Here is a 14,339-nt window from a genome sequence, read left to right on the forward strand (position 1 = left end):
CTGCATATTTCTTTTAGAGTCTGGCCCATGTTTGGATGACTACACTGTTGAGTGAGCCCAGAACGGTGAACTAAAAATACATTCTTCAATGTTTAGAAATCGTGAAACAAAACAGCATCATTATGTGGTGCTGACAAAGCTTGGAACATCTCACATCGAGAATAAATGTCACAGAAAATCCTTTCAGATCTATGTGTTGTGTCTGATGAGTAACATATCTTCGTTAAAATTAAAGTCCCTTCAGTAAACAGGAGTTAGATCATAGCTCAGCACAGAGAGAGGCTGAGGGACAACTCCCTGAGTGCTGGTCCCTCACGTAATGGACCTGATCCCACAGCCGGTGTGGATCAGATGACTCTCTGTGTGCTGCTCTCTGGGTCTTTGATCTGCCACCAGAGCAGATTTGCATGGTTGGGTAATGAAGTGGCCAGGAGAGAAAGGAGTGCTGGCTTGGTTTTAAGAATCTCGAGGGTAGCTGCCTTTACAGGGGAGTGAAATAGAGTCTATGGGCTGCAACGTTTTCCAACTGCCTGTGATTCATGAGGCAATAACATGAGATGTATACTGTCCAAACTGTTAAATATAACGTTTGGATTACACAATGGAATCTGTTTCTTCTGTTGCTTGAAATAAAAGAAATAAATCTCAAATCTCTTCTAATAATTCAGGAGTGAGACGCTGGGTAAAAGAGACGCAAGGGATGAATGAAAAACGTGTTTGTTGAAAGAGAACGACCTCTAAACGAACAGGTCAGCCAAGATGGGTGATGCGTTCACAGTTTTATGGCTGTGTCACATTGTGTGTGTACACACAAGCTTCATTCAGGCAGAACACATAAATTGTGTGATCTGAAAAGCCCTAATTCTTGGCTGAAGTTCATGAACGAGCCGGGCAAACCTCAGGCCATCCTCCCCCGTCATAAAACGAATCGCTGTGGCAGTTTGCTGTGCAACCCATTTTATTAACCCGTGGCTCTGACTCTGGCCTGAGTCTTACAAAAGAAGTCTTTCAAAACAGTTTGCAAGTTAAGATACTAAAAGGATGGGATGAGCTGGAAATATGGAGTCCCATCCTTTCCTATATCTCTTCTCTGGTTAAGTCATTAGAGGACACAAACGGCTCCAGTCTTAAAAGACTCTTTCAGCACCTTTCAGGGGTGTATTCCACACCATAACCTCTCCACTTCAACTGGCAGTGTGGGAAATGTATACCCCCACTTCTCCTAGATGACCATGACCGGGACACCCACAGTAAATCACCAGAGGCGCTGAAATCCCAGACTGGTAGGGAAATAGGCACTCTGGGAAAGGAATTTATTTTGACGCAACAACCTACAAAAATGACACCTGCAGTCTCAGAGGGTTAGCGTTTACTAACAGAGTCAGACAAGTTGGTTCGTACAGGAAAAGCAAAACCCTTTGGGGAAATGCACTACAGCTTATGGATTTAATACCAGACAAAAGGCGGCTCACCATACGCCTTTTTTAAGACGTGATTTACCATGAAACTATAGGAGGCAGACGCACTAATGTACCATGATGCAATGCCAGAGCAACCCTGCAAAAAGAGCTGAGGAATTCTGTTACCCATGTATCTGGCAGTCCTTTAGACCTCCTCCTCATCCCTGCATTAAAACTAAACTCAGGAAGTGCTTCCAGACAGTTCAGCCTCCTGCTGCGAGAATATTGAAGAAGCAAAAACAGGAACCACATGGCTGAGGAGTATAGCTGCACACAGAATGTTGGCAGCTACCTTTACAATAGCACCATGGGGTTTTATAAAAGTGGAAACAGAGAAGCAACGTTTACCATCAAACAGCCCCAAACTAAAGGGGGTCTCCTCATTAGGTGGTGAAAGAAAAACACACTCAGAGAAACATCAGTTTTTGTAGTTACTGTGATCAGAATGTTGGCTTCAGGGTCATGTCATGGTAGCCAGACCACATTTCCTATAACTCTCTTCTACTGCACTTTACCCTGAATGTCTGTGCCCCTGAGTTGGTATGTTCTCAGAGGAAAAAGCTATTCTGTGTGTGTGCGTGTGTGTGAGTCTGTGTGTGTTTCCGGTGGGCTTGCTACACGTGTGCTGTTGAGCTAACCAGCGTGCAGACCTGTTGAACTGTGGTGGTGAGCTCCAGGCACAGCTGAATGATCTTGTTCTTGGTGGCTGTGAAGTCACTGATCCCTGTAAGAGGCGTCCTGCAAGCAGACAAAGAAGGAAAGGGAGAAGATTAAGACCTTCACTGAAACTGAATGAAGAAAATATGGACGAGAAAAGCACTCAGAGTGCAGACCTACTTTAATGTTATACTCCCTTTCAGCAGACTGTCTGCTACAATTTGGTGTTAGTTGCAGGTTTGTACCATAATTTGTTTCCTAACAGTGTTGATAATTATGATGGCCCAGTACATATTTCATATTCCAGATCTTAGTATCCAGAATATTGCCAGGATCTGGATCATACTTTTACATCTGTCAGAAACGATGGTGACCTTGTCTTGTATTGTTTTGCAAAGCAATCTGACCATTTATGGTGGAGTTATATACACAAATGGTGAAAACAGCCCCATCTCACAATGATAAAGAATCCTTTAAAAAAATCCTGGATCCAGACGGTGATCCGGATCACCTTTAAAATGTAATCACTCCATCCTTATACCATTTTGAAAATTTCCAGAAAATTTCACCAAGATCGGTTTGTTACTTTTTGAGTTATGTTGTTTATTTGACTGGCTGTTTACAGACAGACAAATAAACAAACACACTCTTACAGAAACATAACCTCCTTGGCGGAGTTAAATATGCTGCTTCAACAGAAACATGGTGTATCCAATTCTATTGTATTCAAAAGCAAAATCTAATGTAATATCAAAATCTTTTTAATTCATTTGACATGCTCATCTCGGTACTAATGTAACAAAATTGCCATTGTGTCTGTAATATCCGCAGAGTTGTGGGCGTTCTTGAAGGCAGCACTGACCTCATGCATTACTAATCCTTTCAGCTGTCTCATCAACAATGGCAGCAATGCCCATAGCCATCAGAGTAAAACTGATGCTAATATGTTCCTTCCAGTAATAAAAAAGAAAGAAATAATTTTATTGAACAATCAAAATGCACTAAAATCATTTTCACATTCTGCCGCTTATCCTTTTTCAGGGTGGCGGGCAGCTGGAGCCTATCCCAGCTGTTTTTAGGCGAGAGGCAGGGTACACCCTGGACTGGTCGCCAGTCAATCACAGAGACAAAAACAGACAACCTGTCATCTGCAGACTGACACTGACAGGCTATTTAGACTGACCAATTAACTTGATGAACATGTTTTTTGGATTTTGGGAGGAACCCACACATGCACAGAGAGAACATGCAAACTCCACACAGAAAGGCCCACCTTGCCTGAACCAGGGCTAGAACTGGTGACCTTCTTGCTGTGAGGCAGCAGTGCTAACTACTGCACCACAGTGCATTCCTAACTCTATACAGCTCTCTGACATAAAAAAAAATTATGTAATGTCAGTGGAGGTAATAGAACATTTTGCACAGCACTCTTAATATATTCCTCTTTTAATGGGTGTTGTGTTTTCAAACAAGTCATTTAGAGGACAGAAGTGTCTGCACAAGTGTCCAAAAGCATACAGGGGCCTACATCTCTGCCTCATAATGTGAACAGAATTGTCTCAGCCAGGAGCATTTGCATGCATTAGTTCTGATTGCGAGAGGTAGTTGAGTAACTGTTATTACCTGTCCAGCCAAGCCAGGAGGCTCTTTGCAGCACCGATCAGCTCCACCACGGAGGTAAGGAAGTCGTTGGGTGGCTTGCGGGAGTTGCTGCCATCATACGCAGGGCTTTTCCTCCGGTCAGATGTGGCCATGTGTAGACTGTTGGTGGCCGCTCTCATCCTCACCACCAGATTCTTCAAGTTGTCTGTTTCCACGCCATAGTTCTGAAAAAGGTAATTAATTCAAACTATGTCAAATGAAAGAACGAAAAAAACACTCTTGATGCTCATCCTTACAGTCTAGACCTGAGAACATTTTACACAGCAGAAGAATCTAAACATGTTGATTCATGTACAACAGGGGGCTCCTATCGTTTCTCTGACAGATATGATTGAAGTGCACTTGTCTGTGAGGACAACTTTGGCAGGAAAACTCCTCTCTTGTGTTTTCTCCAGGATTGTCCCAGCGTGTGCAGGAAGGGTGTGCACGTGCCATCACCTGATTCCAATCAAGCGGAGCAAAGTCTGCATTCTTGAGCCTGGGTAGTTTCCTGCTGTTGCATTCCTGTGATTTATGAGTTATTGACGTGCAGTCGAGCATAATGTCTCAGGGGGTCAGCAGGTACAGTCAGAGCAGCTACGAACACTGCAGGGTGCAAAGCAGCAGCACCATGCACAGATTATGTCTAGGCTGGTCGGAGACTGAGGATAACCACTTGACCAAAAGCCATTTTTAATGTCTGCACAGTGTTTTGATTGAATAATGTGTTGGTTAAGGGTAAACAGAGAGAGGGTAGCCTGGCTCCTGTCCTGGCAAATATCAGCTTACATGGTGTTGCATGGCTGCCAGCATCGCTGCTGCACGTGTGACGTGCTGGTAGCTAAATATTCTCGGCAAGAAGTAAAGCAGCACGTGTTTGGGACACTATGAAGAAAATCTGCAAGTGGTTACTGTCTGCTTTTATTCCACAGCTTCTCCAACATGTGCTTAAAAAGCACACAATCATTTCCCTCATGAACCCTCTGACTTACACCACCAAACTCAGGGTTCACTTGACGTGAAATTAACTGTTTTAACATCACAAAGAGTAATCAAACACTCAGTATATGTCAAAAAACAGGAAACAAACTATTCAATGGATGTGTTTCCCTTCAGTCATTTACACGGTGAGAGTGGCACTTGAAAGGACTGTGAGCACTTTCCAGATCAAACAGTGCGCCTGGCTTTTTCATTAACAGGCTGATCACACACTCACAGCAGTTCTAACTGGCTCACAGATGTCCAGAGAGCCTCTGTCCCACACAGCCAGCTTAGCTAGAAACCATGTCTGGAGCCAAAACCTGTGGTTCCTGTCGAATCCAATTTTTCATTCTCATAACTGCATCTTGAGCCAAATTTACGTTTTTTTCAGGGACTTTTTATAGACACTCAGTTAATCTAGAATCAAGATGTGTAGGCTGTAGTTGGGGCTCTGTGAGGGGAACATATACTGGTGTCAGCGTCACGGGGAGACATGGAGAGCGGCTATCATAACATAGCACTTCCTGTGCTCTCCAAAGGCATTGGATGGATCTACAGAAAAGAAACATGAGTTTTAAAAGAACACATCCCTGTAGACATGTATGTATGTGTATGTGTCCTTTTAATGTGCCATCTAAGGTTAAGTGTAAGATAATATCATGGGACATATTCACCCCTGGGCATTGGTGAATACATTTTACAGCCGCTCTGCAGCTCATGATGAGGCCTGATGATCCGTCATATAGTCTGTGTTTTATGGCAGCTGCAGGCCGCTTGTGTGCATGGAAATCATGTAGCACTCTGAGCTCTGAGTGGGTTTCTGGGGTCTAAGGACAACTAGAGAGGAGTTGGGTTTCAACTTTGACTCTGCAAAAGACATCATGTCTCGGAGACGTCCAATAAAATTAATTGAAATGTTCCTTTTTTTGTCCCCAGACAGCAATTGGTTCTTGATAGCTTTTGGGTGAGGGAGAGGTATGAGAGTATTAACGTCTCCTGCAGGGTTGTGGGGTTGTATGGAAGGTCATAACTCAACATGATTTAGTTTTGAAACTGCAATATACACCTTAGATTCATGGTATATAACTGTGGTTTTCAAAGTGGGGGCTGCTAGGAGATACCAGGGGGGCTCAGAAAATTGGACGGAAGGGAAAAAATTTAATCTTTTTTTTTTTCAACAAGTTGTCCTGAACATAAACACGCAATGTGCCATAATCATCAGATCCTCAAGTTCCTGATTGTACCCAACCACACCTCATGTGACAGCTGGAACTTTGGCTTGATGATGTAATGATCTGTGTCAAACTGGCAGTTTGCGCCTGTTATAAAGCAACCTAAAAAACTAAACTAAACTTTGAGGCTCTTACCCTGTCTAACTACTGACTACAAGTAAGAAAGGAGGCTGACGGAGCCCTGAAATGCATTTCCCCTTTTGCAACAACCTACTTGAGTGAGACTAGTTTTTGTTTGTTAATAATTTTCTGTTAAAAAAAAATAAATAGTAACTGAAAAATGAATAAAAGTTAGAAAAAAGATTCTTAAAGTTGACTTTTCTTTACATAATTTTAAGAAGAGTCTGTTGGTTTCCAAAGGGGGTCCCCAGCCAGAAGCAAATGCTTTTTGGAGGCCCTTGGCATAGTCAAGTTTGGGAACCCCCCTCCTTTCCCATATCAGGCATGATCTTCAACATATTTGAACATTCTTTAACATTTAAAATCTAGCACAACTTGGCAACAAAGTCTCGCAAAGATGGATATTTCCTCATCAGCAGGAAGTGTCTGATCCAACAGTAAACAAAAGGATAGAGCAGTGAGGGGGAGAATGACAGCTTGTGGGGGTTGTTGGGGTGCTGGTGGCCTGTGTTCCTGTCAGTAGCACTGACCTTGTCCCAGCTAAAGTTAATTGAATAGGGGGCCTCACTTCCTCCCAAGAGGCCTGTGGAAAGCCAAAGTCTCATTCTTCATAAGGAAGCTCTGAACAGACAAAACCATTCAGCTGGACTCCTTCAGTCAGAGGAGAGCGGTGGCTGAGAGTCCAACACCCCTGACCTTAAGGCGCAGGGAGCAGAGACAATGGGTCAATATAGAACTAGAAAAGCACTAAGAGAGCACAGATCTCCGCCTAGCATATTGTGATTGTCACCAACACTTTAGTCCTACTTTAATGTTATACTCCCTTTCAGCAGACTGTCTGCTACAATTTGGTGTTAGTTGCAGGTTTGTACCATAATTTGTTTCCTGACAGTATTGAAAATTATGATGACCCAGGACATATTTCATAGTCTGGATCTTAGTATCCAGAATATTGCCAGGATCTGGATCGTACTTTTACATCTGTCAGAAATTATGGTGACCTTGTCTTGTCTTGTTTTGCAAAGCAATCCAACCATTTATGGTGGAGTTATGTACACATATGGTGAAAACAGCCCTATCTCACAATGATAAAGAATCCTTTAAAAAGAATCCTGGATCCAGTCGGTGATCCAGATCACCTCCAAAATTTAACCTCTTCTTTCTTATTCCATTTTGAAGGTTTCCTGAAAATTTAATCAAGATCTGTTCATTACTTTTTGAGTTATGTTGTTCACAGACAAACAGACAGACTCCCAAAAACATTAACTCCTTGGTGGAGGCAAGGAGCCAAATATTCCTCTGCTTTAGACTATATGGTATATAAAAACACACATAGCATCATGGACCTTATTCAAGAGAGGAAAAAGTTATCACGCAGGGAAAGGAGTTCCCTTGAAACAACAGAAGTCTGCTGAGGCAGCACTTCTGAGGCCAAATTTATGAAGCTGCTCAACAGGAAAACTACTTTAGATTTCACTGCCTTGATGTGGAGGTTCTAGGGATGAACCAAAAATCTGGGCCTGATTACTTAAATGGTAAAAGAGGTTACAGAGCACAGGATGTACCATATGGTACATATCCTATGATGAGTAAATCTTTCAGAAGAAATATAGAGAAAATATGCGCTGATGCTTCCAGGTGGTGACTTCCAGGTTGAGGAGATGCTTTGAAAGTGAAGGACAAAGGACTTTTCTGATAGGAGGAAATAGGCTGGATAGTTCTGAATTACAGAGTCACCTTATTCTGTATATGACAGTCAACGGCTCACATTCCCTATGAGTGGGTAAACAATCCACACTGGGGAAAGGATGCATCAATTAATAATGTCTTTGTTCAATTTCAGCTGGTTAACAGGGTGGCTAGACCTTTTCTTAGGCAAATATCTCCTAGCAGAGAAGAGACTGCTGTTGAGGATGGATACCATATTAGCCTTTTACATGTGAGCCCTAATACATGATTTGTTATGCATATAACAGAATGTGTTGATTAAAACCTCTGCATCTACAACCTGAATGCACAATGTAGCATCTGTTGGGGAAAATTACAGTTCAGTCACTTCAGTTTTAAAACTACCATGCCCCAAACCATTAATGCAAAGCTTTTTAAGAGCGCATAAAGTCTGGAATGCTGACGGCGATTTAAATAAAGGGACCACAATCTGAGCCTTTTAAAGCACAGGAAGTGATAAAACTCCAAATTGATCCCATCTGCTGGAAAACCTGGTTCTCCTTCAGTTAGAGCATAGATGGGTTTTTGTCACTCTGTCATGCCTGAGAGACAATCGTTGACGAATTCTTCTGGGGGGGTGTGAGACGGGCAGCGTTGGATCAAGGAGTGCCCAACAAGAGCCTAACAGGAGAGATTCAGCAGTAAGGAACTAACTTTTTAGTTCTTTTTTACAAGAATGATGACCCAAAACACAACGAGAGCTCTCTCCTTATCTGTCTCTGAGATCAAACTGTCACTCGTTGCGACATGATAACCATCAACTGCCCCTTGTAATCCCAAACAATTTCAAACTGCCAAAACAAGCCCAAGGCCCCATTGACACAGTCTCTTCTCATGTCAAAGCGACAACACTGTTCCCTAATATCCCAAGGCTGCTGCGTGTTGTTGTGCCTCCACACCCCGCTGAGCTGTGTGGGAAATGATGAGCCCTTCTGCATCACTGGGTCCCTTAGCTGCCCAACCAGAAACTACAGGCTGGGTAGTTGGTGAATGTGGATGTAGGGAGCCAAGGGGTGGAACTGTAACCTGAGGACAGCCTCTGCATTGTTCAGAAGCAAAATGTGCAACTTTCCAAAAGATACAGCCCTGTCCCATTGTTATGCTTAAACGTGTGACTATAAACAGCCATACATCAGCGGCGCAGAGTCAAAGCACATATCTACTGACCAGAGCGCAGAGGAGATCAACAGCCTCCAGCACCAGTTCCTGATGTCCAATCCTGGCAACACCAAGCTCCTCCAGGTCCTGATGTGTGATCTTAAGTAGCTGTTCCCCGCTGATCTTCTCACGCTCAAAGTTGCTCACATACTGCTGCAAGCTGTCATCCAAACCTGGACACAAAATATGAAAGAAAGGCAAAGAGACAATGGACTCATTAGACAATGAACTCAATACTCAGCTGAACCACTCTGTGTATCATTTTTTTAGTTTGTGCCCCAGTTGTGGCAGCACGCATGTGTGTCTGTGTGTGTGTACAGTGCAGATAAAGAACAGGTGTGACGGCTACATTTGCAAGACAAACACACCATAAACAGGGAAACGGTTGAGACATTAAAGTCTGTTGGGCTGGTTAAACAATGAATGGCTATATTAGTGTTTGTATGTGTGTGTGTGTAGATAGATGGGTGTGGGCTTTTTAATAAACGTGCCAGTGTCAGGGTCATCCTCTTGGTATAAGTTGGAGCACTACAAACAAACGAGAGGAAGTGTTACAATACCAACCGTCCATACATTACTCATATCTAAATGTAACTCGTATAAGGAAAGAGCAGAATGATTCAAATACAGCAGTCTGACCATAAAAACACATACTTCAAGTAGTGTTTTGACAACATAAAAAGCCTTTGTGTGTGTGTGTGTGTGTGTGTGTGTGTGTGTGTGTGTGTGTGTGTGTGTGTATAGAGGGAAACGCCATCTACTCCCCATCAAAGAGCTCACAGAGAGGGGGCAGCTGCAGATACATGGCCCTGCGCCCTGTTCTTCTTTTTTTTTAAACAGACCTGTCAGCTGAAAGGCACACTCTCTAACTTTAATGATATCAACACCCACCTCACACACTCACTCACTCACACTCACAACTGGTATCTTTAATTATAAATACTCATTCTGACATCCAAGTCACAAAAAGCATCCTTATTTTAGGCACATGTAACTTAACAGCCAATAACTGCATCCAGACTAAATGCCCGGCATGCAGTCCAGAGTGGGTGTGTGTTGTGCACACTGAGTCCTCTTTGTGAATCACATCTTGTATTTTTATGCCAATCTGTGCATGTGTTGCAGAAAGGATGCACGAAGGAGAGAAGTTGATACTGTGATAGATTGAGTTGAGACCCCGTGACACATGGTTGAATAGCATTGTATCAGGGAGCAAATACTACTCAGCTCATCGAGCAAAACCACAAGGTTCCTCAGCATCAGATTAATACCATGAGATAGAATGTGGCCTCTGTGTAGATCTCTGGCTGCACCACCTACAAAAGGACGTTCTATAGCCGGGTTTCCACCAAGCAGACCGGTTCGGTTTGTCTTGGTACAGCACACATTTTGTGCCGTTTTTACTGACATACACCGGGAGAGATCCCCAAATAACCGAGACGAACCGTCCCACTTTTTTAGGACCCTTTCGTATGGGTGCCAGACTGAACTGATCCGCTCTCGGAAGGTGTAGGTACAACACTGCAGACCGTTGATTGGTCAAAAGAATCGTCACTTACCCCATGACAGCGGTTACATTTTTCTTGGCGGCACACAGACTTCTCTGAAACAAAGCTTGATTGCACTTTGTATCAAAGAACTACATGCAAATCACAGAGAGGATGAAATGTTGCATGTCTTCAATCTATGCTCTTTGTTTACTGTGTCGCGTTTTTCTTCTTCGTTGGATTTATTAGCGGGGTGAACTGTGTCACGCTGCTATGGCGTCATGCTATTGTTTAACAGCTGCGGCTTTCGGCATCCGGCTTACACGCCGCCTACCACGAGAGGGCACAGTTTTCTGTGGAAACGCAAACAGGATTAACTGTACCAAACTGTGCCAAAGTGTACTGAACCGAACCGGACTGCTTGGTGGAAACGCAGCTTAAAGTTCAAATAGGGATGCACCAATACAAAAATTTTGGCCCATACCCATATCAGATATTTATATTGCTGTCATTGCCGATAACTGATATTTACTGGTATCAATATTGGTAAAAAAAAAATATTGGTAAAAAAAAATCAATTTGAAATGATGTGTCAAGGCAGTTCAGAGAGAAAGAGTGGCGCGATCATGAGAATAGACATCCATGGAGAGGATCAGAGGATGGAGCGCCTGAGATGAACGTGTTTTAAAAAAGTACGTTTTGTCTGTTTTTTTTAACAAAAACAGGAAGAGAGATATAAAAGAAGAGAGTCCACTCTTCTTTAATAGTTTTGGTGTTTACATAGTCATAGAAAACAATATTATTTGGGTCTTGAAAGATCATTCAAGATGCACTGAAAATCAGCCCACTTTTACACATTGGTCGATGTCGATACTGGCCGATACTGATTTTGATACTGATATATATTGTGCATCCTTAGTTCAAAGTCACTAAAATTCTATTATGGCATAAAAGTTCATTTCTAATCCATAAGAAAATAACTGGGAGCTCAAGTCATCTCCACTGAATCAGAGGAGAAATTCCATCAGACCTTGTTAACCATTAGCCTCCACACAAGTCAGGTCCATTTAGGCTCATTAGATTTTTCTCATTCCTCAGCATGCTAATTCCCAGGCAAGGCTTCACTGAATCTGGAGCTGAGCCCCTAACAAGCCAACAGTCAGCAAGGAAATCCACTCCACAAAATAAAACCTCGTAAGGCCGAGGACTGGCCTCTACCCAAAAGCCAATCACAAGGAGTGAGCCAATCCCTAAATACAATCAGATGAAAACAATAATACAAAGAAAGCAAAGTTTCCTCTTCCTGCAGCGTTAAGAAGGCATTTCCTGTGGAATGGTGCCACTCTCCTCACCAAAGACGAAGAAAAGACACCACTTGGTAGAGCTGAGGTTTCTTTAAGCTCAGTCACTTTTCCACACGTCCAAGAAATAGTGGAAGGAATGGATCCACATCCGCCAATTGATGATGAATGAATAAATGGTCTTTTCTCTAAGCTTTTCACTTTCATCCATTTGCACACATTACTATTCCTAGAAGTCACACTTCTGAGAGTTCAGGGGGTTCAGTCTGATCTACATTAGCTTTGAACCACAACACTTGTAACTGTGTTTCCAGGCATCAAAGAAAAAGACCCACTGAGTCAGAACAAGCCGGTATCTGACTCTCAGGTTGAATTCAAGGCTTTCCTGAAATGGGGGATCCACGGCTATCAGTCCCTCCAGACTCAGCAGTTGACACCTTTGCATAAAAGCATGGTGTCCTTACAGAGGAGGTTCTAAAACATTTATGAGGCCTCAGTCAATGGCTGCTGGGGTGTGTGTGGGACTATCAGTTTTCATTAAAGCTGGAGCAACCAGTAAAGGAGATGGAGTGTCACGTTGCTGTGAATTAAGCGAAAGGGGAGGCACAAGGGAGGGCTCTGTGAAGGCGTTTTAAGAGCTGTGCAAGGATGAAACGCTTTGGAGTTTTACAGCCTCTGTGAACCACTTGACTAAAGTCCTGAAAGCAGAGTGAGTGGGTGTTACCATGTCACAGAGGTGCAGACACCAATGTCACATGCAAAACCATTCATTGTTCTCCAAGTTGCAGTAGGGTCTGTGGTCTGTGACGTGTAACACGCTGACGCAGAGTTCTGGGGAAAAGTCATATCACCACTGGTCCTTATGCCAAATGGTGAAAGAAAGAGGAAATGTGTCGTGTCTGAGTGTTTGTGAAGTGCTCCTCATGTGAATTCACACTCTGGGACACCAGTATTATTAATTCAATGTATAATGTGTAAGTACAAGATTGTATTTATGACACATTATTACAATGCATAAGAGGGTTTATTTATTACAAGTTGATAAAAGTTGAATGTCTGAGACGAGGGCTGTTTATCAAGCTTAAAGAGAGACATTTTTATCTTGTTTGAGATACTCCTGTGGGACAACTTGCCATTGCTTTTGTTAATCGAGACAGTTAAAAACTTGATATCTTTGATTTAGGGCATGTCAGTCTGCTCTTGGAATACAAACTTAAGATGTCACCTTGGGATCTGGAAAACTGTTATTACAATCTAACATTTGGAATCTAAACCATTAAAAATGATTCAATTCCTGTACTTCAGACATTAGTTTCAATTAAGCGTCAACACTTGGTGTCAATAAAGAAATGAGAATCAGCTGAAATAGAATGAATGAATGAATGAAAATAATTTTACCATTATGTATCAGCAATATTAATTGGTTTCAAGAAACAGGAAGTAGAGGAAATGCTGTTTCATGTGCTGTCCGAAATCCGAGTGCACATGGTCACACACTATATAGTCCACTCAATGTACTCCACAATGCATTCTGAAAAGCAGTGTATTAGTGATGCTCACTATGTGAGCAATATATACCATCATGCATTGCAATTCAAACAGAAGAAATGGCTGATTACTAGGGATGGGTACCAAATTAGGTACTTTCATAGGTACCAAACAAATTCTATCAAAAATAAAACTGAAAGGTACCTAAACACATACTTGTGACTGTTAGGGACTGGAAGAGTTGGCAGTTTTCCATGCTGGACATGAACACAGCAATGCAAGGTTATATATTGAAAAATAAAAAAAATGTTAAACTGTAAAAATGAGATTTTATTATTTACAAATTGATATTTTCTTCCACATAAACACAAAATAGTAAAGAAAATTGGTACTGTTGAGTACCGATTGCCAGGTACCAGGCATCGGTATCGTATTGTGTATCAAAAATGAAAGGTACTCATGTCTACTGATTACATGATTAATGATCACTGATAGCATAAAACAACATTAAAAACTATCAGAGATTAACACTTCACTCTCTGTTTAACTTTCGGATGAGCTCGTCTCACAACTTCCAGCAGAGAAACAAACAACACAGATGTTAGCCGCTAAACCGTCAATCGCGGGTGGTGCATTCACTAGACCTTGTAATTCTCAAACATAGCATAAGTTGCTGCGCGAATATATGGTTTATTTATCTAAAAAAAAAAAAATTTTTGTATTTGGCTTTTTTTTGTGTTTTTGAGTGTTTGACAATTATTATAACTGTAAATCCCCAGTCCTCCATGAGGAACGCGAGAGTAATTACATCACTGTCAGCGGCTGACGAATGACTGGGTAGTGTCTAAAATGTTGCTTTATTTCAGCTGATTAAGTGACTATATAGTCCACCACATCTAATTCTCTATATAGTGAGTAGTGAGTAGGGAATGAGTGAGTGATTTCAGACACAACCTTTGACTAGCATATAAACTAAAAAGACAGAACACAGCAAATGTCACTCTATGCCACCTGCTGTTCTCTGTGAGGTCTTTCTTACCACCCACCATCTTTTCTTTAGTAAACACACATTCTGTGCCCAACAGG

General features: G+C 42.1%; 1 protein-coding gene across 1 annotated transcript in view; it reads right to left on the reverse strand.

The window, feature by feature from the left end:
• LOC141806395 (connector enhancer of kinase suppressor of ras 3-like) overlaps window positions 1–14,339 on the reverse strand; it is a 50,543-nt gene that overhangs the window by 22,966 nt on the left and 13,238 nt on the right. The window contains exons 2-4 of the mRNA XM_074691900.1: window positions 8,987–9,150; window positions 3,741–3,943; window positions 2,111–2,198 (exon numbers count right to left, since the gene is read on the reverse strand). Coding sequence (XP_074548001.1) covers window positions 2,111–2,198; window positions 3,741–3,943; window positions 8,987–9,150 — 455 coding nt within the window. The remainder of the gene's footprint in view (window positions 1–2,110; window positions 2,199–3,740; window positions 3,944–8,986; window positions 9,151–14,339) is intronic.

Source organism: Halichoeres trimaculatus, unplaced genomic scaffold (assembly GCF_033239565.1).
Source record: "Halichoeres trimaculatus isolate MK-OKI-2021-1 unplaced genomic scaffold, fHalTri1.1 fHalTri1_scaffold_17, whole genome shotgun sequence".
Classification (NCBI taxonomy): domain Eukaryota; kingdom Metazoa; phylum Chordata; class Actinopteri; order Labriformes; family Labridae; genus Halichoeres; species Halichoeres trimaculatus.